The 25,706-nt window shown below is 41.2% G+C and overlaps 1 protein-coding gene across 2 annotated transcripts in view; it reads right to left on the reverse strand.

Moving 5' to 3' along the window:
- reln (reelin) overlaps positions 1–25,706 on the reverse strand; it is a 114,914-nt gene that overhangs the window by 24,806 nt on the left and 64,402 nt on the right. For both annotated transcript variants that reach the window (XM_042495701.1, XM_042495700.1), the window contains exons 5-27: positions 23,391–23,423; positions 23,182–23,260; positions 22,924–23,020; positions 20,317–20,368; positions 17,233–17,341; positions 16,564–16,804; positions 15,391–15,536; positions 12,599–12,750; positions 12,396–12,511; positions 10,962–11,170; positions 10,293–10,421; positions 10,084–10,193; positions 9,531–9,597; positions 9,027–9,260; positions 7,782–7,943; positions 6,867–7,103; positions 6,379–6,571; positions 5,455–5,567; positions 2,964–3,101; positions 2,113–2,299; positions 1,068–1,273; positions 743–914; positions 295–501 (exon numbers count right to left, since the gene is read on the reverse strand). In XM_042495701.1, coding sequence (XP_042351635.1) covers positions 295–501; positions 743–914; positions 1,068–1,273; positions 2,113–2,299; positions 2,964–3,101; positions 5,455–5,567; positions 6,379–6,571; positions 6,867–7,103; positions 7,782–7,943; positions 9,027–9,260; positions 9,531–9,597; positions 10,084–10,193; positions 10,293–10,421; positions 10,962–11,170; positions 12,396–12,511; positions 12,599–12,750; positions 15,391–15,536; positions 16,564–16,804; positions 17,233–17,341; positions 20,317–20,368; positions 22,924–23,020; positions 23,182–23,260; positions 23,391–23,423 — 3,389 coding nt within the window. The remainder of the gene's footprint in view (positions 1–294; positions 502–742; positions 915–1,067; positions 1,274–2,112; positions 2,300–2,963; positions 3,102–5,454; positions 5,568–6,378; positions 6,572–6,866; positions 7,104–7,781; positions 7,944–9,026; positions 9,261–9,530; positions 9,598–10,083; positions 10,194–10,292; positions 10,422–10,961; positions 11,171–12,395; positions 12,512–12,598; positions 12,751–15,390; positions 15,537–16,563; positions 16,805–17,232; positions 17,342–20,316; positions 20,369–22,923; positions 23,021–23,181; positions 23,261–23,390; positions 23,424–25,706) is intronic.

Consider the following 25,706-nt stretch of genomic DNA (forward strand, 5'->3'; position numbering starts at 1 on the left):
CATAAATCCAGAAAACCTCAATTTCTCTCTAGTGACAATGGTGATAGAGCACAAAAGAAGCCTCTCCATGCTTCATACTACTACTCCACTGCTTGTTTGGTTATTACTGCAGAACATCACCTCAGTGAGCTCTTGACTTGCAGCAACTTGGTTTGATTATACGGGAGTATAATTCTGACCATTCTACTACGTTGATTTGAATGAGAACGTCTGTTCTACTCTCATTCTATTTCTACGATTGCACCTTTTAAATAAAGTTTGCCTTTCAAGTTTTCACACTTTTCACGTGGGTACCTTGAACTGAAGGGTGTAGCCAGGACGCAGGGCAAGGTCCCTGGTGACGGCCACCCTGTCCCCATCAGAGCGCCCAAACACCATGGCAGAGGGTGTTGGGGCGCAGAAGCTATTGTTGCTCTCCCTCTCCATGCCTTCATTACCGAGCATTAGCCACACACTCATTTGGTTCAGAGGGTAGTCAAATGCTGGCTTCTCGTAAAAGTTCTGTAGGGACAGAAGAGAGGAGTGTTTTGTGTAAACAGGTGACAGTGTCTGTAGGAGGAACGTATTTCTCATAAGAAAAATGGTTACACCTCCGGAAAGATTAATGTTTTTATAGCTGTTCTATCTCAGTTTAGCTGACACTTTCCATTACAACAAAAGAAGTAATATCTCAAGATGAAGCGAGTGCTGCTGCACGAGGTCAAAGCACAAGTTGAAGGAAAAACTCAAATTGATTCCTGACCTGTGGTAGAGTTGGACTGGCCATGGGAATGATGTGTTTCTCCCTCTCTGACAAAATTATGACATCATCAATCGCCCACTGGTCATAGCCGTCCCCAGAGTGAAGAGGCTGCCACCAACGAAACCTTGTGGAGGGTGTCTTTGAGGCCAAGGGAAGCTCATAGTGGACAAAGCTGAGCACAGAGGAAGAGGCATGTTATCCATGTGTCTCTTTAATCATCACAGTTGTATCTATAATTATTTTCCCACACAGACAACAAGAAAGAGTAAAGCAGATCTTATTGAAAATATTAATATTCCCCTTTATTCATCCGCAGGTTTCTCACCGAGGCTTAGTGAAGTCAGTGAAGTACATCTCCGCAATTAGGCCCCAGCTAATGCCTCCATCATTGCTGTACTGCAGCAGCACTCCTTCCTCTCTGCTGTCTGCCTGGTTACACTCTGCCCAGTCTCCGCCCACACGCAGGTAGAACTGCACAAACTCCGCCCATTCAGTGTCCAGGTCCCAGCTCACCAGCTGCCTCAGCCCAGCCTGACAACAACAGCAACAACAACAACAACACATATATTTCTATAATTTGAGGAAGGGGCCCACACAATGTAAATTAACTGCATTATTTTTCATAACCATAGGTCTCACTTATACTGTATCATGGTCATTTCCCAGAGATCTAATAGATAAATTCTGTTTGTTTATATTGTGGGGCAATACACTCTTTAAATGAAAACTTTGTTTTTTATTTGCAGCAAATAAGAGAGGCTTTTCCCTGGTAACAACTGCGACAAGTACATTTCCAGCTATGCCAACTACTTTAGAAAAGTTACGAGGTTGCTAACATACAGAGCTGACTGAAAATTGTGTGCACACCCCATCCAGTGAGAATCAGCTACTCTACAGAGCAATGGTATGATTTCATAAATGTATATGTCTGCAGAGTAGAGGTAATTCAAAGGTCAAGGGTCAGCAGTTTTGGCAGGAAAAAAATGAAAGTAATCAGAGACTGCATACTGTTTGCACAATCCTCTAATTCAGTTTTTCTAACAACACAAAATATTTTTATATTTGTAATCTGGATCTGGATTTGCACCAGAGCACACAGGGACAATTATAGCATTCAAGTGTAGAAGTAAGTGCCATAGTTTATGGAAAAAAATATGAAATTGTTCAAAAATGCTGCATTCTTACAATGTTAAGAAATTGTTTAAAAGTTCCTTGCTCTGGATTTTCACCAAAAAGTTCATCATTTGTTCCTTTGCCTGTTACTTGACTTTCCATCAAACTTGCTGGATGCACTGACATAGTAACTAAGATTATTATACAGGACCAATAAAATGCCATTCTTGAAGAGGAAATGTTGATAGTTGCTTTACCTTGCTGAAGTACAGTGACGATCCAGATGAGACTACCCCACAGCCCATGTCAGGGGTGACCACCTCTCCACCAATCACCTCCTGCCATGTGGCCAGCAGTGCATCCTGGGACTCAAAGTCAGAGAGTACGCTGGAGGAGAGGGGGGAGGAGGGCTGGCAGTCTGTTCCAGAGAAACCATCATCACACCTACAACAGAAGAAAGTGGCTGAAAATGTTTGCTTAAATGTTAATCTCACAAACATCCATCAAACAATATCTATGGGCCTCTGTGTTGACTGACATAGAAAAAGTAATAAAGTATGAGAGTGTGTTTGAAGTTCCATACTAACAAGCTATAAAGTAGACTAAAACAGTATGTGAGATTTTTTTAGTGTGTCCAAAACCTTAATATGAAATCAATATTAGGTGAATTCCATATTATTTTCGGTGAAAAATATCACAGTATGCAAACACTGGTAACTATGCCAACATAAATGTTCCACAATGCAATGCTGTAATGACACAACATTCATAACAGACAATGGCAGACAGAAACCAAAGCAGCTCCGTTTTATCAATAACTCCTAAATTTAAGTGCAAGTATAAGATTTCACTTTGCTAGGCGTAATACATTTTTAAATAAGTTCAGACTTTATGTTTCTTAAAAATCACTGTTTAGTCACATCACTGTCATGCTGTGTTAACCATCTCCAACTAGCAAAAGACGTAATTATAGCTCAGTGCATTCAAAAAGATACATACTACTGTTTCTTCACACAAAAGTATGCTGAACGACAGCACACAAGTTAGGTATGTAGTTTATAGTATGCAATTTTGGAAGCAGCAGGAGCATCTGTGTGTGAAAGCTGACCTGCAGTGTCCGTGGTCACACCAGCCGTGTCCGTGGCACATGTTAGGACACTGCTGGCCAATGTAGATGTCATCCAGGGCCCACTCGTCCTGCTCTCCATAGTAGTTCTGGATCCAGCGGAAACGCGTGGCACTGGACCTGAATACAGAAGGTATACACACACAGAAACAGTTAAACTAGAATCATACTATAGAAGCTGAGCAGAATGTTAAAATAAAATACTGTAACTTATAAATGATTAAAAAAAGTAATAGAATTTTAAAAATGCATTACATGGCCTCATAAATCAACAGTTGCTGCTTGCATGTTGACCACATAATCGTGTTATACTCCGTAATCTACTTCTTTACTGGGATAGAGATTTGAAGATAAGTTGTTCTGGCAGGTATATATTAACCTTATCACATGCATGTATGTCTGTTTTCCTGTTTGTGTGTGTTTGTGTGTGTGTGTGCGTGTGTGTGTGTATGTGTGTGTGTGTGCACTCGCGCATATATGTATGTGGGTGTGTAGGTTCTGCAGTTGTGTGAAATGAATGTCAGAGAGAAGGCAATGTGATCATCACATCATCTCTGTTAAAGGCAGGCTGTGGGTGTGGAAGTGTATGCAGTGTGGGTACATGTTTGTGCATGTGAGTGCCTTTCGGTGATGCAGTTCGGTGCATGTGCAGTGATGACAAATGGCTGTAGAGGCATAGATAGTCAGGTATATTGAGGGTTTTATAGCAGAAAGGTTTCTTGGCCCGCTGCTTCAGTGACCCATATCAAATCAGACCACCTCCTGATCATACAGGACTGCCCACGACTGTTTTATTATCATTTACTGCCATGACCTTGTGACCGCTCATCACACCCTGCAGGAGATTAGACCACCTTTATTTAGGAGCTGGATGGTGGAATGAAATGGAGGTGGAGGTCACAGCGCACAGTGTGGAAGGTTTATGTGATTGTTTGAGTTGATGTATGTGTGAGCTAGAGCTGGAACAGTACATGTGTTCCTAAGGACCTGTTCAGCGCAGGATGACTGGTTCAGTATGGGGCTTGTTTCAGTTCTGTTTGCCCTTTAACTGCATGATTACAGATATTATCTTCTTACAATTACAATCTTTGTATTTTCACACGCAGAACATAGTTTCAAAATTTTGGGTTCAGCCAGCAAAGCCGTGGCGAGGTGTAAGGTGGTCAGATTATATGAACTCACAGAGTGACTGGCATGGCTGGTATTGCAAATACAAATGAGAAGCCATCTTATCATTTATTCCATATTTAGGATAACTATATTTTTCCAGACAAGAACCAGGCAGAAAGTATGTGCACTTCATCTGTATTGGAATCTTTACAAGTGTGTTTGTTTAATCTCAGGGGTCTGAGGCTATTTTCAGATGCTCTAATGATTTTGGCATGCTCTGATGTTGTTGTCAGTTTAAAAAAATGTTTATCTTCATAATCACATGACTTTTACGTATTCAGCACAAGTCTGGCTACAATGACATGCATGTAGTATATATTTCATAACTTACAAAATAACTGGTAAAAGAACATTTTGTAAAAAGTAGTTATAGAACTGTGCTAGTGTAAAAAACATTGGCTTACTCAGTTTGAGTCATAAATGTTAAGGCTGTGAATATTTGACCATACTTAGGGTCGTGGTTGGATAGTAACCCCGTGTTCCATGTTTAAAGTGATCATTTCACTTTAGCCAAGTGCTCTTTATGCCCAAACCTGACCAGACTTTAACCGCAGTGTTGTCACACCATAAAACAATGAGACAAGAATATTTTAAAGCTGTTTGCAGTTTCACAAATGAAGGGTTACCATCTAGCTACGACCCATATTCAGTTAATAAAAAAGTGTCCATTCTCTATTCTTTTAAGAGTACATAATTTCTGATATGAGTTGGAGAAATATCGAAGTACTGCTTTTTGTGTTCTTTTACATTACCAGATTTACTAAATGTTAGTGGCCCATAAGGTACTATTTGTTGATGTTTCTTAGAAGAAATACAAGGAAATGTTATCTTTAGTTTTTCCATCTGCACCAAAAACATATAAAATCAAAACCCTGGAAAGGTGGTATGGGGGTGTATATGTGCATTTGATTATTTTGCATTTTGCAAAAGAAATGTAATTGTTAATGTGCAATAAACCTTAGTGTTATTTGATGCTGCAATATTAACCACTGAAAAATGCTCCACTTTTTTTTCTGCTGAGTTGGATGTGAAATAATTTGTTCACATCTCTAAAGCTGTGTATAGATGTGTGTAAGAGGTGTACGTCTCTGTGTGGACATGCAGCTATTAACAAGAACAGGTGTGGACGCTTCCTAGTGTCATCTTTATCAGCTTTATGTTGTATATCTGATTGTATCTCAGTTGCATTATGCTTCTTGACTGCAAAAGACAGCATGAAAGATCAGATCACAGAACATACTGTCCCAGAGGGCACTTTGTGAATCTTTCTTCTCTGTGTACCGCACAGATGTGAGTTACTTACCACGTCTTCTGAGGCAGAGACAAGGTGATGCGTCTCCAGTCTTTGAACTCTGATGGGTGGTAGACACTGGGAGCTGTAAACTCAGAGCAGCTTGGCATGCCAGGCAGACAGGCCTATAGGCGAAAGAAATGAGAGCTTTCATTACAAAACACTCTTTACTGTATACCCATTTGGGTGGAGAATGTGTCACTTTATGTCGATTACTCAGAATTCATGCAACAAAGTTTTTCATTCATCATTGTGGATTTTGTTTCATAGCAAAATTCTTCAGAAAGAGCATGATATACTGCAGACACACCCTGAGGATGCATTAGTCTCACAGTGTATGCATATAAAAGGCTAACGGAGGATTAAAGTATCTCTGACCTTGAACACTGGAAGACAAGCAAGGATTAACAGTACGGGACATTCAGTGAGTTACATTCTGCACTTGCCACATGACTGCATTTTCATGCACATGGGAGAATTAGAGAAAATTCACTGATGGAGGACTCATTACGCCCTATTCAATTCCAAAGGCAATAAAAACCTTGGCAGATACTTTGGTGCCTTATGAATATTTATGAGCCAGTTGTGATCACAGAAAATCTTTGTTGAATCATGGGAAGATAATCTGCTTGCTGATTCAAGTATTGCCATGTATTTGTTAATAGTAGGATGATAAAAAGTAATTGCGATAATTTCTCATCTGAAACAAAGTGCCACATTTAAAGACTCCCATTATTTACATATTATTACGAAGGCTGTAATGGGTGAATCAATATTCATGATCATGAATAAATGATACATTTCCTTGTCTCTCTCCAGGATGACTTTTACAAGTTTTTTGTCATAAATAAAGGTGTGAGGTAGGCTGTGAAAACAAAAGAGATCAGATGTTAACAATCACTTTAGATAAGGAACAAAGTTGAAAATGCTCCTTACCTCTTTGACCAGGTGCCAGGTAAGGCCGTGGTTGGTGGAGAACTCCAGGCGGACCTGAGTGTCAATGTGAGGGGAGGGCTCGCGGCCACAACCCATGACCAATGAGAACTGTAGACTGTAGGAGGCTCCAATCTGCATTGACTGAGTTTCCACATAACGGATACTAGAGCCAGGGCTGGGCTCACCAGAGAAACTAGAGTAGAACATGATGGAAGAGAAAATACCATACCATGTGTCGTATATTGTGGTGCAGTTCTTAATACTGAATGTAGAAATTGTATGTGATTATGGCATCTTTCAAATTGTTCTGATGGCATGATTCTTGCATTGTAGGAATAAAGACGACCCTGGTGAACAAGTTGCAAATAATAGCAAATGTTTAACTATTAAGTTATAAATAGATGTGGACAGTCTTTAGTAAAATTAAAAACAAAAGCAACCAAATGCTACTGCCAAATATTGACCAATACAGTATTTGTATCTCCTACCTGAGGGTCCAGTCATGCTGGCAATAGGGCTGGACATGACCAAGATAGAAACCAAGACTTTGGGTGACGTCAAGCACGTTGCTGAAGTCCAGACTTATGGTGTTGAACAGCACAGACGTCATGCTGATTTCATCCAGGGCCCACACATCGTGACCACGACCTGAATGGTACGGCTGCCACCAACGGAACTGCACGCCAAACTTACGAGCACCAGCCGGCAGTTCAACTGACACAATCCTGTTTGGTTGGGGAAAGAGATTATTAAACTGAGCTTTGCTGACACTTACTGGAAAGTTTGCCTGATGCAAGTAGTACATGCGCCATAGTCACAACCGCAAAAATGTGACAATAATGACATGTATTTGAGGACAGTATCCAAAATGGCATTTTGGATGGAATTAATTACACAAGTAACTGTGACTCAGACTTTGACTTGGATCTAAAGCACTGCATAATCACAGGCTGCATGGCCAATCTTAAATAGATTCTGACACAATGCAGATGGTCAACATGACCAAGATTAATGAATACAGCATTTTACATCACTCTTTCTTTCTCTTTGTCAATACTCATTCCTGTACCTTGGTGTTTTGGACAAACATACATGTGGATAGAGTAAAAACTTGCACTTGCACCTGCAGGTCAGATAGTTGTGTAGAGCTTGTCCCTGACTCACTGGCCCCTGCTGACCTTTCCAGTGGTGATGAAGAGCTCTGAGACCTGGCCTGTGCAGCTGGAACCCAGCCCACTTTGTCTTCATTACACAAATAGATAGCTCTAACTGACTCAATGGATCCCGGTGGCTTACACCTCCAGCCCACCATTAGCAGGGCAAATGCGTGCATTAATGGAGTCATAGTGTCTCTGTGGAATCATAAGCATACGAACGTGTGCACACAAACACATAGGAGGTACCTTGGCTCGTGGAAGCCTTGGTAAGCGTAATGCTGCAGCAGCGTCCAGGTGATGCCGTTATCTGAGGAGTAATGCAGCAGTACGCCCTCTCCTGGCTGGTCTGGGGCGGGACATGAGCTCAGGGTGCTACGGCTGCCCAGGCGAAGCGTAAACTGTAGATACCTGCAAAGAATAAAAGCAGGAAAATGAAAGCAAGTCAGGGTAGGGCCAGTTGGAGCAATTAGGGGAGTACGGTAACAGTTGGGACAGACAAAGTGTGAAAAATGGAAATGACAAAGAAAGAGAGAAAAGGGCAAGTTGATAAATGAGAAGAAGAAAAAGTAAGGTGACCAAGAGTGCTCAGGAAGCAGAGGTGAGAGAGAGGGGGCTAAAAGGGTAGACAAACAGACAGTCATGCAGAGTAGAGAGGTGGGAGGGAGGTGGCAGGATGATGGATGAGATGATTAAATGAATGAGGACAAAATTAGATGAGAGAAGGTGGAGGGAAAGAAAGAATTAAAGAGGGAGAAAGAGTGAATCAGAATCAGGGTTCATGCTCATGTATTCATGTTAACTATACACAGCTCTACTGTAACACAAGTTTTCATCCTTTTATGTGTTTCTCTATGTTGTGGCAGATGTAGAATCAACTATACTAATGTAATATTTATTTTAATTTCCATCATTTATCTTGGGCTGCCAGTCACCCCCCAGCTCTCTCTGTCTTTGGCTGAGCTGTGCTTTCAACAGTGGTGCAGTTTCCTCTTTCAGGCAGCTGTTCACTCAATCAGCCAGGAAACTGGCATTAAATACGGCCATCAGGTGGCACACTGAGAGCCGCAACAGGCATAATCAATCTAACACAGATGCCATATCTAACTTCACCGTTCCCTCTCTATCTTCTCTCTTTCTCACATTTTCATCCTCTGCTTTCATCTCTCCTCTCATCTGCAGTCCTCCCCATGATCACAATCCATCTCCCAGCAGTGAGTACGAGGGAGAGAGGGATTGAGGAAGGAGGAGAGTGGATAGCTGACTGGCTGAAACATTTGCAGTATCAATCAGAAGTAAAGACACCTGATGAAGTCAAGCCACGATTTACAAAGTAATCTACTGGTGGCATAATCTGAAGAATACAAACCTGCTTGAGTGCATGCTGAATATGTGTATGTATGTATAAGAGTGCACAGGTGAGTTCACTCATGTCTCTGCTTGTCTTTATGCAAAGAATAAAATTGTGTTTTGTTTTTATAGCACTTGCATTACCTGGCCTGTGAACTGTCGAGTGGAGCGGTGACCAAGTGTCTCCTGCTGTCCCTGTTAAAGACCAAAGCTTTGCCGCTGGCCAGCACCCCACAGCCAAAACTGACTTCAGCTCCACGAAGGGAGGAGAAACTGTGGTAGGAGGAGAGGCGAGGGCTGGAGAAACCCTCAGACAGGAAAGCTGGGAAGGTCTGGGAGGCAAGCTCACAGGCTGGACCGCTGAAACCGGGGTCGCATCTGAGGAGAGGAGAGAAGAGAAGAGAAGAGAAGAGGAGAGGAGATGAGAGGAGAGGAGAGGAAGACATCAGGCATTAAAAGGAGTGAAGGATATAAATGAGAAAAAGAAGACAGAGATAATGAAAATCCATTAATGAATCATAACCATAATACAATTTGATTAATTTTGAATGGTGATTTGTGCTGTAAGGCATTAGGTGGATAATGAGCAGACTCATTTTGAAGGAGAGACGTTGGATTTATTTGGTTTAATAAAAAGCAGATCCTTACTTGCAGCCTGTGCGAGAACAATGTCCTCTCCCAGAGCAGAAACGAAGACAGGCTGGACCAAGATACACTGAAACAAAACACAGGAAATGAAAATCACATTTTGTTTTACTGCAGGGAGGGTATTTTTCAGGGTTTTTTTTTTAGTTTTGTTTGCAATAACAGAGATGCATGAATGACATACAGACAGTGGGTAGGGGTGGGCACAAGTTAATACAGAAAGTCAAAGTAGGGAGATAAACTGTAGTTGTGCATGAAGAACATTTAACAGAATAGTTTTCTTGGCAATAGTTCTTGGCAGCCAGCAAGGGTGCTGTGATTTGTTTTTGTGATGTGTAAAGTATGCTCAGGTCTCCCAGCATGCAGAGTGACAGGGATGGTATAACCAAAGAACAATGAAAGTATTTGGTATTTAGTTGACAGATCCTGTATCTAATAGGTTTCAGACCTCAAAGTAGGAGGTTTGGGGACTTATTTGAGGGATCCAACTAAACGAAAAAACAATGGCTTTTTATGTCCTTGAGTGTATCTTGTGACCTGTATATGTAGTACTAACCATTGTCTATGGCCCACATGTTGCCCAATCCAGTGCCAGACTGTTTCCAGCGGAACCGCGTGGTCTCTGTGAGGGCAGCGTTGGGCAGAGGGATGGAGATTCTGGTCCACCTGGTGAGACAAAACACAATACAAATTTATCTGCAGCAATTGACTGACAATACATACAAGCACAATCACAAATGTGCAGTTGTGCAGACTCATTCATACCCGCTGTAATTGTCCGAGGAGTAGATGGTGCTGTGAGGTAGATGGGGTCCAGCACAGAGCTCTGGCAGACACTCAGTGTGGAGGAGAGACCAGGAGCGACCGTGGTTAGTGGAAAACTCCAGACTCACGCTAATGAAAAATAATAGAGAAAATCTTATCTCAATATTTTAATTTTCAAACTAAAATGGTCTAAGATGACTAAGATGATGACAACTTAGATTAGATAAAAAATAGTGTCTTCTGAGACGCCACTGTAAAGCCTGTCCCTTTACCCCTGCTACTTTTTTTTATTAAAAAAGCACTCTGCAATTTAATATATTTAAAGCTTCAAATGACTGCAAGAGTTTGAACCTTGAGGATTTCAATACCCAGAAGAAATGTAACACGATCTTAAGAAACTCCTTGAACTCACATTTCTTATTCTTAGAGACCAAATGAGTTCAGATTTCTCTAGATGCTGCTGTTCAGCATTAACGCACTGTGCCCTCAAGTTCCCTGTGTGTACAATTTACCATTTTTAACACCAAAATAATGAAGAGAATCCAGGGTGTCTCGATTGGCCTGGTCAAGGTCTCCTTTGTTGCAGCCAAATTTCATGATTTTGACTAAAAAAAAGGCAATATTCTTACATAAAAGCACTGCCTAACCTAGATTTAAATTGTGTCACACCTGTTGGCAGGTTGGTAGGAGCCACAGCCGAGGTTGATGGAGAACTGAGCAACATGTGTGTGAGTGCCAGGCAGCACAGGGAGCAGCTGCATGAAGTCCACTGCCCATACATGGCGGTTGGCACCACCATGTGATCGCTGCTCCAGGCAGAACTGCGTGACTGGTGTTTGTAGCTCAGTGGGCAGCGCTACCGATACCACTGCAGGAGTCTGAGATAGGAGAAACGGAGGATAGAATGAACATATTAGACCGGGGGGAAAACACTAATTAGAAAATGGTAAAAAGCTGCCAATTTATTTACAATCACAATACCCTCTGGTTCAAGATGGTGTCTTGAAATTGCCTAATTTGTTTGTCCAAAACCCAAAGATATACTGTGTACTACCACATACAAAGAAAAGAAGCAAATCCCCACAAATGAGAAAAATAAATAAGCAAAAAAATGTTCAGCATTTTTGCTGTGAAATGATTATCAGCTATCAAAATGCCTGCTGCTCACTGATCTGTTAATCATCTAATAGTTTCAGCTCTTATAGTATATCAATCAATATTGAGAATGTAAATGTACTGGTTCAGCCTTAATTTCTGTGAGAAACATATTGAAAGAGCAACACTTCAAATATCAAAATGTATTTTACACACCAAAGTTTTAATCTGCACAGCCTGAGCATGGGTCCAGACCTTTGAATCTACCAAGTCCTCCTAGTTCAAGCTGACTGATATGTCTGGCATTGTGATATAAAACAGCAGTTTCTAAATTTAAATTAATAATAGACCAACAAGCACTGCAGAGGGATCTGATTAGCCAATCAGCATCACTGATGGGTCTAACGCCATTATAATAACAACAATGGCGGGCGCCATAGCCAAGATAAAGGCTGCTATTGAGGCTGATTTAATTCAACATGTCTTCTCAGTAAGACATCATAGTTCATTTTTACTTTGCTCCCCTCCACTCTTTAAACTGTAGCAAAATATGTATGTTGGAATGGCTATGCATGCATCACAGTGGACTTAAAATTACGTTAGATTGAGATGGATACATGGGTCACTAGTGATTGGTTGGAGATAACAAAATCCCCCTCTCTCACAGAAGTTGATTCGAGTGGATTCAGTGTCCAACTGAAGATCGAAACAAAATGAAACGAGTTGACAATTCTGTCTGATATCAGAAAAGAACAATCCTGCTGTTGTGATTACGTAGTCAGGAAACAGGACTTTATAGTCAAAAATCCAACAGCATAAAATGCTCGATTAAAAGTCTGAAACTTTCATATGGAAAGATAGGTGGACTAGGAATCAAAAGTAACTGTGATGGTGTTAATACCAATGTACAGGTTTGCAGTATAGTGAGCTCTCCACGTTAATGTACTGTGAGGTTTTGAAAGAGAGTAAACATTATTTGTGTATGTGAATATGTTTTGTATGTCTCACCCTGTAAGAAGAGTATGGAAGGGTGTCTAGCGTAACACGTTCCCTCCTGCCTTCAGACCTTCCAAACAGAATCACGTCATTCTCGTGAGACTCTCCTGGCTCACAGTCCCCACCACCTGAACACAAACACATCTCACATTCAAGACATATTGCTATTTAACCTAAAAAAATGACAAAGAATTACAAATGAAATATTTCCATACCCATGGTAAAGTGGAAACGTAGGTTTCCGTAAGACGTGGTGTCGAGGTAGGGGGTGCACACTCTCCTCCGGCCCTCCCTCTCAAACACAAGTGCTGAGCCTGACTCAATCTCTCCACACTGAGTCCCATAGACAGCTCCCTCGATGTCCCAGCTGAGTAAAGAAACACAGACACAAAGGGCTGGTTTAGTAGGTAAAAGAAGTTTCTAAACACAAAATGTTTGTGGTGAAATGTGATAAATGTATTAATTTAAGGTGGAAATGGTGGAATCTTACCTGGTGGCAGACAGAATTGCAAAGAAGTACGGCTTACAGGGAACTAAAAACATTGTTGGTGTCATCATTCTATGGCCCTTACATTGTGCACTCGACTTTTACTTTACTAATAAAAAGTTGAAGCAAAAAGGACTTTTCTATATCCACTTTAAAACAACACCTGATATTTATGAGGCAGTACTTCCACAATATTAATAATTCTATTAATTAAAAACAAGCTACTCAAGCAATCATGACCAAGCTGTATTACTCAAAAAAACTTATAATAATATATATATAACAATTAGTTCAAAGCTCATATATTTCACAGTCAATGGATTGATGGTCTGAATATAGTTTAAAAGTAGTAATTAATTTGTACCAGTAAGTTTAATTACAGAGGAAAATGTTTAAATCAGGAAGATCAGTGGGTCATCTGTTGAGATTGTTGATAATACTAAGTTTCTTGATATACATATCTCATACACTTTTACATGGTCAGCACCTCAAGAGGTTTGACATGAGTGTTCTAACAGATTGTGTTACTGTGTGGTTTGGCAACCTGATTGCTCAGGACTACTACTGAAGACTAAAGACAACAGGAAAAACTATTGGCAAAGACCACAACTTCTTAACATTTACACCAAATGTTTGCTGAAAAAAGTCCAGAACATCATTAACGGTACCTGTCATTCCTCTCATGCTCTGTTCCCACTCCTCCCTTAATAAAAATGGTACCGCAGCATCAATAACACACCACCTGTCTCAGTCATGGTGTTTTTCCTCTGGGAGTTAGGTTGCTTAACAGTTGACGCACCCATACGCACTGCACATTGTTGCTTGTAGATTTTTCGCACTGTATTTTTCTGTGTACTGTATTTAATCTAAAGTTTTGTGTTGTTAGTATAGGCAGAGTGCCACCGTTTAATTGTAATTTTTTTTTACACGACATCAAACTTGAACTTGATAATAAGATTGAAAGTGACGATGTAATGTGTATATATAATTTACAGTCAAGTAAATAGATTTCATTAGGAGTTTTAATTAACCTTAGCCTAATGTAAACCCCAAATGAGAGTTTATTGACACAATAGCACACAGACACAGAAATCGTAGCATCCAAAGACTCATATTAATAGACTGCCTCTTTTGCATCTCCCCTGAAGTCAGTAAACCTACCATAATTCACACCTCACCAGTAAACAAACTCACAATGCCAGGAATACGGCATAAATCACCTGGAAGAGGACTTACACATACAAGACAGACAGACACACACATGCACACATGCACACATGCACACACACACGTGCAGACACATATTTCTGCACAGCGGAGAGAGGATCCTCATTAGCACTGACAGAAGTTAACTCAGTGTGTCAGCCCTCTCCTGTGTTCCTCTACCTACTCTCCCTCTTTCTCTCCCCTTTCCATCTCCCCCCTGTTCCTCTTTATTTTCTGCCATGCAGCATATAAGCTAGTGTGTTTCTGTCACAGCCAGCATTGGGTTAAATGACACTTAGTGGAGTGGAGCATTAATGTAAGCAAAAACTTCCCCTGCCTCCCTCACACATGTGTCAGCCCATGACACCTGATGGGTGAGAGCTTGCATGCAGTGTAGCATGTTGGCATGCTGCAGGAGGTGTGAGGGTGTGGGGCCGCGATAGAAATACCCTCCTGTTTAAGGTACTTCACATTCATGTAAAAACATACTGACAGACCGGGCGCATGAGGCCTGCTAATTACTCTCTGGCAGTAACACTATCTATCATCTCTCCTCTTTTATCTCTCTACCTCTTGCGGTGCCTCTGACAGTGTTTCCTTGCTATCTGCTGTCCAGTGTGTGTGTTTGCAAGCATGCATGGTGTGTGTCTATGTGTCTCACTCTGAACAGATGGACTTCTGTCTCTGTAGCAGTCAGAGGCATGGCATTCACCTGTGTCAGCCCCCAAGCTCGACTTAAACTTGTGCAACACGCTGCATGTCGCATCACTTGACATATGACAAGTGACAGGTGACAGAGCATGGGCACAGACACAGACACAGACCACACACACACACACACACACACACACACACACACACACACACACACACACACACACACACACACACACACACACACACACAGAAATACCGGAGTACTGACATGATACCAAAATAATCCCTCTGTTAATTGTCTTTCCCAGCTATTGTATGGTTTGGTGCTACAATAAATGCATAAATTATCTGACCAGATTGACCTATTAGTCATCATTTATAATATTTTCTTGTGTTATTTGGTTTTCGATTTAAATTAGAGATGCTTCTTAGCTACTTTTAAACCTTTATGGTTTGGCTTTGTTATGTATTTTGATCTTTTAACATCATAAAATACTTTTTTTGTCTCAGGTCTGGCAACCAAATACAGTTTTATTACATTAGCATCTTGGCATCTAGGGTTTTGACAGGTGCAATAAAATTAAAATTGCCTACTTATTTAGGATATATATAGATAAAATGATCCAGTAAAAGAAAAAGACCACCATCTTGACTTACTTTGACGGTGGGCTTTCAAAGTCTTCCTCCCAGTAGCTCCTTCCCTCCTCACGATGCAGGTCAATGTCTCTGGTGGAGGCAAAGCTGTAGCCTACTCCCTCGCCACCGTGGAAATAGAGGGCATTGCCCTCAGACTGACACGCATGCTGGCCAATGAGAACACAGGTGTTAACACATGCAACAGTAAATCACAAAATCAAAAATACATATTTTTCCTCTCACCCGTAGTGCTGTTTATTAATTGAGATTGTTTTGGTGTGAGTTGCTAAGTGTCGGAGAAATCGGCTGCAGAGATGTCTGCCATCTCTCTTAAATATAAAGGAGCTAGATGGCACTCGCCTTGTGGTGCTCAAAGCACCAAAACAATACAGTGGAAAAATTCGACAGTAATGTGTCTCTCTCCAGAAATGATTACCTGGTTACTTAAGATAACCACAGACTTTGTTGTGAGCAGCTTAATGTAGGAAGTATTTTCTTTCCACAAAACTGCACCTGGCAATCAAATACCTGTCTAAAAGGAAGCATGCATCTACTGATGGACCGCTCATTGATGCTAGATGAGCTAGCAGTAATTGCACACTTCTTTCTGTGCAGTGATAGTTGGCAGGTATAGTTCAGATAGAAAGAAAATAGCTCCTACATTAAACTGCTCATAACAAGGTCTGTTCATTACCTTGAGTAAGGGGGTCATGGTTTCTGGAAGGAGCCATGGCTGTAGAGTTTTCAAATTGACACTTCGAGCACCACAAGACAAGTGCCATCTAGTTCTATTAGAAGGCAGATATCTCTACGGCTGATACGTCCAACACAAAACACCAAAACAATCTAGACTGACAAATAGCACTGCAGGTGAGAGGAAAAATATGTTATTTTCTATTTTGAGGTAAATTGTTCCTCTAAAAAAATGCTTGCAAATAGAAACACCTTTCATGTGGAAATGATGTTCCCCTCCCATAATCATGACATTGAAAGTACCTCATGATTATGGTCACCTCCTTTTAATATGCAGCATAAGTGGAACATTTGTCTCTCAAGCAACAGCAAACTTCTTTATTCATTTCACTGGTTATTAGATTCTCTATCATATGTCTAACCACAAGGCTTTGATCTCTTTGTGAAAGAAATGAGTAAAGTAAGGAATCCACGGAAATGTCCACCGGTTTATCTGTGTACCTTGACAGTAGCACCAGGGAAGAAGAGCCAGTTGGCGGTGTCTGGAGGGTCCAAGTTGTCCTCCATGAGGGGGGCTCTGTGGGCAGCATTGACCAGCAACACATTGTCAAGCCCCCAGCAGGATTCATAGCCTTCAGGGCCTTGCGGGGCCTCCTGAGACCAGCGGAGTCGCACGCCATCAGCCCTGGAGTGATGTGGGAGGGGTAGCAGGTGGACGACTGTGCTGCTGTTGGTCGGGGCTCTGAGGAAAACATACACCATGACGGTCTTGGTGAAAGTGTGTGGTATCTGTGTTTATACAAAAGTAACATGTTTTCGCCTTAAATCATCATTAATCATTAATAAGAAGCTAAAATGGACAGTTATATTAGTGGTTGATTTATGAGTGGGATTCTGTGTCCACACAAAAGCATAACATGAACCTACTTCAACTAAATACTGTAGTAAGAACGGTATCGTTACATTATGTCTCTATTTGAGAACTGACTAAACAGTGGGAGGCAGGGAAAAAGGGGTGAAAAACAGGGGGATCATAGAGAAACAAACAGGAGAGGAATAACAAATTGAGAGGGGGAGGTGTGAATGAGGGAAAAGGGAGAGGGCGGGTGTTCGCAACAGATGGAAGGACTGTGGGATAGATGAGGAAGAAAAGAAGAGAGAGAGAGAAACCTGATCTTCTCCAGTGTGATCCAGTCATCTGAGGTGTTGGCGTTACCACTTAGGCTGAATGACACAGTTATGCTTGGGTCTGAGTAACTGAACCGGCAGGAGCCTGAGCCTGGGGAATATAAACACACACACACATGGCAGACATTTATGACCGTTAAGGGGATACTGTGATGATTTTTAGTCAGTTTTGTCTCGTAACAATTTGGGTAGCATGAATAAATGAACTGTGGTAAACTTCCCTCCATCTTACAGTTCCCAGATCTCCCTGCTCATCTCAATAGAAATGCCAGATACTATGTTTTGCATCAACCGGACGATTTTCTCTTTGCTCTAGGGCTGTTGCTCAAACTGCAGTTTGTATTTCTACATGTTTTATGTCTGAAACCACGGACACGAAGAGTATAGAGGCGGATCACGAGAGAGACCCACCTGCCTCTCTCTCCCTCATACACAGATCAAACTCAGGTCAAATGGTAAAACTAGGCATTGCCGATCAAATATAAATCAAGATTCTGTCACCGTGTTGCTTCTTTCTCAATTCAAATGTTTCAGAAATAAGTTTTAGTGCACTGTTTGGCTGTAATAGCAAGAGTTTGTGAACAAGAAGGGGGCACCATACTGCTCCCTATATTGAGAGATTGAACGATAAAATTAAGCGGCGCTAATCAAATCTGAACCAAGATTCAGTTAATGATGGCCTATTTCTCGCCTCACATGTTTTAGAAAAATATTTTATCTCACTATTTAACTGTAATTCCACAAAGATTATCACCACCCAGCTGCAATATTGTTTCTTGTGGAAAAACAACCAAGCTTGCATCGACGGGAGCTTTAATTGGCTGGGTGTGGCACAGTAATTTCTGGAAGTTGTGGGTTTTACACCTCTTTGCCAAAGGAACTGCCACAGCCCTTCCTCTCTGTTTTCATGTTGCATGTAGGTCATTTAGCACCAATTTCAAAAGTATTTGTGTCTTTCTAATGCATATACAGCCTAGTTTTATAAAAAAAAGACCATCTTTGCAGCAGTGACATACTTCTCTCTTATTGAAGGAATTGTAGCTCCAGAAAATGTTAAAGGGGAAGTTTAGATATTTTGAAGTGGGGTTGTATGAGGTATTTATCCATAGTCAATGTATTACCTATAGTAGATGGTGATCAGCACACTCCCAGTTTGGAGAAGACTAGAGTCAGACTTGAAAGCTAAGCATTGTACTGCTGTGGATGGGACAGCAATAAAGTGCATTTTAGCCACTTAAAAAAGTTCCACTTAACACAAATGATATCAGTTGAAGTGTGTGCTATATTGAGAGTATTTCACTGCTTTACCTTTCTGTAAGAAAACCATTTCTGACAAAAAAACATATTCCATTATATCACTTTCTTCACAGCCAGACTGCATTTAAAAATCAGTGATTTAACCTCACAGAACACAAGAGTCGCTGTTCTGCTGCCTCAATCAGTTTTTTGTGCGTGTTATTGTATTACTATGTCATTTGAAGTAGTTACTTTGGATTCACCAAAGTCACACAGTAGCACAAGCTAACAAACTGATAAAAGAAGCAGTAGACAGGCAGCTTCTGTGTTAAGCAATGTTAAAACATGGTTTTTGTCAATGGAGTCTGGTAGACTTGATGAAAACATAGATGTGGAACTGTGGCCAATAATGTCCTCTCCATCAGAAGAGGCTGTCTGAGAGGTAAAGCGGTGAAAAAATAGTCTTAATATAGCATACACTGAAACGGATATTGATTTCTTTTAGGTTGGACTTTTCTTTTTTAAGTTGCTAAAATACATTTTACTGCTGACCCCTCAACAGTAGTTCATTGCTCAGCTTCTGTAGCGGACTCCAGCCTACTTCTTCAAACTGGGGGAATGCCGACCTATATCTACTGTAGGTAAAACATTATTGTGAACTATGAATAGGTACCCCACACAACCCCACTTAAAGAATCTGAACTATCCCCCCCACTTTAAAAAAAGAATGGAACCTTATCAGCAGGGCAATGATCCTTTGCATCCTGAGGAGCAGCCATGGTGGCTTTTTCTCAATGATTGCTCCCACACTCTCTCACTTAGCCAAGTGGAAAATTATGTGTAAATGGTGTCATAGTGGAAATAAGTGATCAGCAGCTTAACAGGGCTGAGCGATGTTAGGAGGCAGTATGAAGGGGTTGTCCAGAGGTGATCAGAGGAGCTGACAAAGGACCAAAAACTCTGTAGCTAACAACAGCTGGATACAGTTAGTACATGTGTGTCCACATTCTTGTTCATTTCTGCTTAACAAGTTTTTTGTGGGATCAGACTGTTTTTGCAACTTTGAAATGCAGATTTGTGTGGGTGCTGTGGGAGCTGGTGGGGTTAAGGGTTGCTAATGGATGAAGCAGGCTTCCCCCAGCGTCTCTACCTTTCCTCTCCCCCTCCTCCCACGCCACCTGACGGTGTGCAGCATCTATGTCCGGTCATCGTCCTGCCGTGCTGCACCATCCCAACTGAATACAGCCATGCATTAACTTGCTACCACTTCATTGCACCGCTCTACTGATCTCCCCCGTACACAAACCTACAGCATTACAAACTCATATTCATGTCCTGCAAACAAGAGTACAGCCAGACAGAATGAGAGAGAGAGAGAGAGAGAGAGAGAGAGAGAGAGACATAAAGGACGGGGGGTGAGGGTTTGTCGTTACAGTATGTACTCTTATTTTCTCCCAGTCATGTTCCCATGAGAACTGGTGGATGCATGTAATGGACATGAAAAATACAACACCTCTAAAAACTGCCATGGCCTTCTGGGTGTCTTTCTAGAATGCTGTAAATCATTCATTATTGTGATAGGAGAGGCAGAGAGAGAAAGAAACACAGAAAAGTACTGTGTACAAGTTGGCTTACTGACATGTAACCTGGCAAAAGATGCCTATTTCTTGAGGATGACAAAGGGATCTATTGTCCTTGCTGCAAAACACTGTTGCATTCACAGCTAAGATATTTGAACAGGATTTTAAAGGTCTCAAACCTAAGTCTGTTATACAAAATCTGTCCTCATGTAGTTACTGCTTGCAGTGCATGTGGAGACACAAAACTCACCCAGGGCAAACTGCAGGACTGAGGCTGTGCTCGTGTTGAGAGGTACAGTGGTCTGGAGAAGAAACACAAGGTCAATATGATTTGCTGCAATAAAGTGTTTGAATTTATAACCCAGCTGAAAAGTTTTGTTTTATGTGTTTTATGGTTTAACATACGAAGTCTGTGCACTTGCAATCACATCCAACAATAATGTAAAGCTGCTTACACATCGCCGCATGTCAATCGCATTGACAACCCAAAAAAGCATTCCCCAAAAAATCAAAGCATTTCTAAAAGCAGCTGCTGCTGCTACGTTCCACAGCTGCAATGACAGACATTGGTGCAAGTGCAAGCTAGTTTGGCGTTGTGTAAATAATTCCTCAAGAAAATACTCAGTGATTAATAATACATTGTGTTGCAAGACAACCGATATCAAAGAAATTTTTACCTATTTTGACAATTTACCAGTCATCTAAAGTTTGGTGAAAATGCTGTCCCAGGCCCTGTTTTTTTTTTTTCGGGTTGTCCTTGTAAGTTGCTAGTGCTGTGTTGCACAACTTCAAGTATTCGGACAACCAACCGCAAACTTTCAGGCTTAATACAAGTTTAACAGGTGAGCGAACATTCATCCACCCTACACTTATCAAGAATGTTTAAATTAGCTACAGAGACCAAAAGTGTGTTTTGTACCAGGCTGTAAACATGTTTATTTCTGATGTTAGGTTGGGTATTTTAACCTGGGTGTCTATGGGGATTTATTGGCTTTGGGAGCCAGCCTTTAGTGGCCATTCACAGAATGGCAATTTTTGGCACCTCCACAGTTGTTTCATTTTTTAAGCCCCTGATGCTACCGCATCACACCAACATTATCAGCTCTTCCATCTTGTCTTCTTTCTGCTTCTGCGATGCCCATCCCATTCTCTTTGAGCCCGACAGCTTCCACCAGAGGATCAAAACCAAATGAACGAATGAACTCTGCAGGGCAGAGCAAAACCTATGCACATTCACATGAGCAATAACTGCTTCATGCTTCTACCACCTTGTTCAAAACTGCTTCCCCTCTGTCACCTTCTCTTTATTGAAATGACTGGAGGTGGCAAATTACCTCGCAGCTGTGTGAAAGCCCCTTCAAGTGTTTTCAAAATATTTTTACATCATTGCAGAGGGTTGACAACTTAAAGTGCTGGAGGTGAGTAAACATATAAGACACAAATGGTCTGTAAGTTATCTTTTTAATGTGTGTTTATATGAGTGTGTGTGTGTGTGTGTGTACATACTATATACAATTTGTATATGTATGTATAGCAGACAGTGTGTGTGTGTGAGAAAGACAGATATTACAAGAGAAGCAAATAATGGGCTGTGTGTACATGACTGTATGTTCTTACTGCTGATGATTGTTGTGTTTGAGAATATCCGTGTGTAAACGTTTCTGTGTTTTTGGATGTGCACGCTTGTTGCACTTGACAGAAGAGCTGCCAGCCAGCGGCATCAAACATTTGGAGCAGTGACAGACAAAGCAACTGTTTATCAGAGAAGTAAATAGAATCATGAAGCACTAAAGACTTCTCTGCTGCTGACTGGCTTTCATCTCTTACAGCAGAATAAACAGTTTGAAATCAACTTTGTAAAGATAGAAAGAGGGCATGAAAAGGTTTGATAAGCAATTATGCGTGTATGTGTTTGTGTGTTTTGTTGCATGATGCGTATGTGTGCACCACACTGCATCTCAGGCAGTATCCTACTACTGCTGTGCTTTACTGTAAAATGAGCATGGTATGTGTGGTCTTTATGATTTCATTCTCACTTTTAAATATAAAACTTTGCATGACATTCTTAAACTTTTGTATCCTGCAGAGGTATAGGAAGTTAGTTTTGGTTCAAACTGCTGGAACAAAATCTGATAAATGCCAAACAGGTGCAGCAATATTTTAAGTTTAAGTAGGCAGATGAATGAAAAAAGCTGTTTTGGACAAATTATATAATGTTTGGAAACTGTTGACACAGAAGAATGAAAATAGAAAACAAAAATCATGAGACACAGAAAGTTACTGGTGTACATTGGCATGATCACTTTTTCTATTTTAACACTTCTGTATAGTGTCAGCATGCTATTTGTTTTTTACCTCAAACATGAGGGAATTATTACTATAAACTGCTGCATGATACTGGCTCCATGTTTGCTGTAAGTTTTTTTTGTGGTAGAACCTCTTAGTGGGATACATTTGGGGCATTATTAAGTCATGCCGAGCCAAACACACAGAAACAAACCAAAAATGTTTTGTTTCATCTTGGCTTATTTTTGCCTACTGAAATGCATGTAAATCTTCGTATTGCACATACATGTTTTGGACTTCTTACTAATTTTTGAGCATGCAGAATAAATGGAACAGATATTAGCAAACTGCAAAATGACACATGACCTCCTTTGTAAGAAAGCAAAAGTAATGTAGCACTTTGTGGGAAGTTTCTAGAGATGCAGATATTTAAACATTCTGCTGTGGTCACAGCTAGCATGCTGCAAATTACTCTAGCTGTGGTTGTGGCAACTGAGTGGTTGGTTTGGATGTATGGTCAATGGGCCGTAAAATGTACAGCGGTGGCAGTGTGGTCAAACATGGCACTCACCAGCTCTCGTTCTCCAGAGGGCTCACAGAAAGTGACCGCTCTGCCATGCAGCAGTACACCACACTGCTCTCCCACCTCACAGTTACTACACTCAGACCTAGGAAGAGAGAAGAGAAGAGAACAGGGGATGAGACAAGACAAGACAAGACGAGAGAAAACTGAGTGATAACAAAAGCAAGAAGCATCACCATGGCACCAGAGTTGTAGATAGTAACTGTACCCTAAGATTACAAGAGGAGTCATAACCTTTTCACCTACCAGATGCTCGGGTCCAGCTCTCCTTGGAGGTTGGAGTCAAAGTCGTCCCGCAGCACAGCATGTTTGCCATGGAGCTCCACTACACAACACACACACAAAGTGTTCACACTTACACAAAGTATATATGTGTTTTCATGTAGTAATTACCCATATATAATTGGTATATCAAAAGCTAAGAAATAACAGCATGATATCAAATGCATACTCACAAAGACTAGGCCTTAATGGGGACTCTGTTGGAGCTGAAACAGACAGAGAAGAAGAGAGTGCATATTGTAGTTTATGCGGCAGTAACATCTTTTTTAAGTTTAAATCTGATGTTTGTCTGATGCCAGTCCTTGGCCTAACTTCTATTTAGTTTTTGAGGGCAGACCATGAGCCATAGAAGTGCACATATGAACCTTCATGTTGATATATGGACAAAAGTACATGTAAAAACTACACAGACTTTTCTAGCTGTGCAGTTTTGCTTTGTTAATTCATTGCATGAAAAAAGTGTGTATTAGTGCAGAGCCCATTCTTGAATCATCTCTGAGTGAAACAAACTTCTTCTGTGTCCTGGCTGGCCACGGCTGCAGTCTCCTGGCTGCTGATGTTAATTCCTTTCAGTAATGAAAGGCCGCATGGCCATGATTAACGGTTCAATGCCAATTAACCGCCATCCTCCCCAGAGGCGCCTGTGTGCTGTAATCGGTGGCCACTGCCGAGCTAACACACTCAACCATCAATCTCTCCCAGGGGATACACAGCTCTGAGAGGAGGAGGGAGGCAAATGGAAGAGGGAAGAGAGTGTTAAAACTTGATGAATCAAACATGGATTTTAAAAAACCACTGGCTCTAACTCAATCACCGAGGACACTTTGTAGGATACAGTCTGCATCCACATTTTAGAAAAATATAAAGTTACACAGTATAGGTGTGACCTTTGAATCACACTGAGGACATTCTGATGAATAGTTTGATGGAGACTGTTTTATCAGCTGGTGCACATAGAAAAAAAGGAAAAGGAAGGTGTGACAAATAATGCAGTTAGGTGGAATTAACTAAACTTTTGGGCCTTTTTACACCTGAAAATTTTGCATTTTCATAACATTATATGCAATTAATCTGGTTAATTTTGCTTTCACATTGCAATTATGCAACTGAACTGAACAACTACACATGACGTAGCAATGCTCTGTCATCACCTATGTGAGCTGCATCGCGCTGTACTTGACATTAATTGGTTTGTAGGCAATACTCTCCCATCCTCTTGTACCCCCTCTTTCTCATCCTCTTGGAAAATAACTGAAAAGTGTCCTAGTTTTTTTGATTTTTTTCAACTGACTCTTTATAAAGTTGTCTCGTCCTCTCCCCATGTGCTGCCACAGCTTTTTTTTGTTATGTTGCAATGTCTCTGGACATACTGAAACTTATACACTACAATTACTACCACTTGACATCATAACTGGTAATTCCTCCTCTGCTCTGATCGCCAACAATGTCACACCATTCATTTTGGTTTGGATCAAATTGAAAAGTGCAGACCAAACAAGGCAGGTGTGAAAGAGCCCTCAGTCTTGTACCAAAAGAGGGTGCACTGGGAGATAATCGAAGTTGCTGTCGTATATTTAGGATTCAGCCACTGAGAACATAAGGTAAAATGCAATTTGTTTCATCTTGTTAAGCAAATTTCCAGAGTTTATAATGCATGCCCATGTTAGAGAATTTGAGTTTAACCTTGTTTCGTGATTAGTCACTGCTGAGCGGCACAGTGGCTTTAACCCCAATGAACATGTCACCCTTCAATCCCTTTGAGCTTCTTTACTCTGCTCTGGAAGGTGTTTTTTTTTTTAAGACAGCCTTACTCCAGACAGATGAGAAGAATAATCTGCCACAGTATTCTCCATCTAGGATGAGCCGGCCCACCTGATAAAACACACTAAGATAACACAGTGTGGACTCATTCCAAAGTTTCATTTCAAGTTACTTAAGACTTTCTTTCAAACCTTACAGCAGTTCTAAAATGTCCTCTGAGAGAAGGGCTTACATTTGAGAGAGCCTACCTAAAACCCCCATAAACAACAGAACCTGAATCAAGAGAGAAGGGATTATCGAAAAACGGTTTCTTACTATCGTAATGGCTCTGCAAATGTCTTTACTAGCAGCTCAAGCCTCACTTTGGTTAGCTGCCCTAATTTCTCTCCGTTGGCTCCAAATGCTGGGCACTTAGAAATGGATTTGCTATTCACAGAGTGGCGGTAAAGTTTCATGCTGACTGCAGAAGTTTGAGTCTTAGTGGCCTGTGTGACAGAGCTGGGCGGTTCAGCGGCTGTGACTGTTGCTGACGCTCTGGTGGGCCCTGATGCTCAGCTCCATGGCTGGAGCTCGGGCTCGACGATGAAGCCCATTAAAAGCAGATCAAAGGGGCCTTTTTCCTCCCTCTCCCCTCCTCACCCTCTAATCCCGCAGTGTCTGCTGATTCAAAACATGTTTAGAGGAGCTGTCAATCCCAGCATGTGCAACTCTCCCATGTTCCTTGTACC

The sequence above is a fragment of the Plectropomus leopardus genome, chromosome 11 (genome assembly GCF_008729295.1).
Source record: "Plectropomus leopardus isolate mb chromosome 11, YSFRI_Pleo_2.0, whole genome shotgun sequence".
In the NCBI taxonomy this organism is placed as follows: domain Eukaryota; kingdom Metazoa; phylum Chordata; class Actinopteri; order Perciformes; family Serranidae; genus Plectropomus; species Plectropomus leopardus.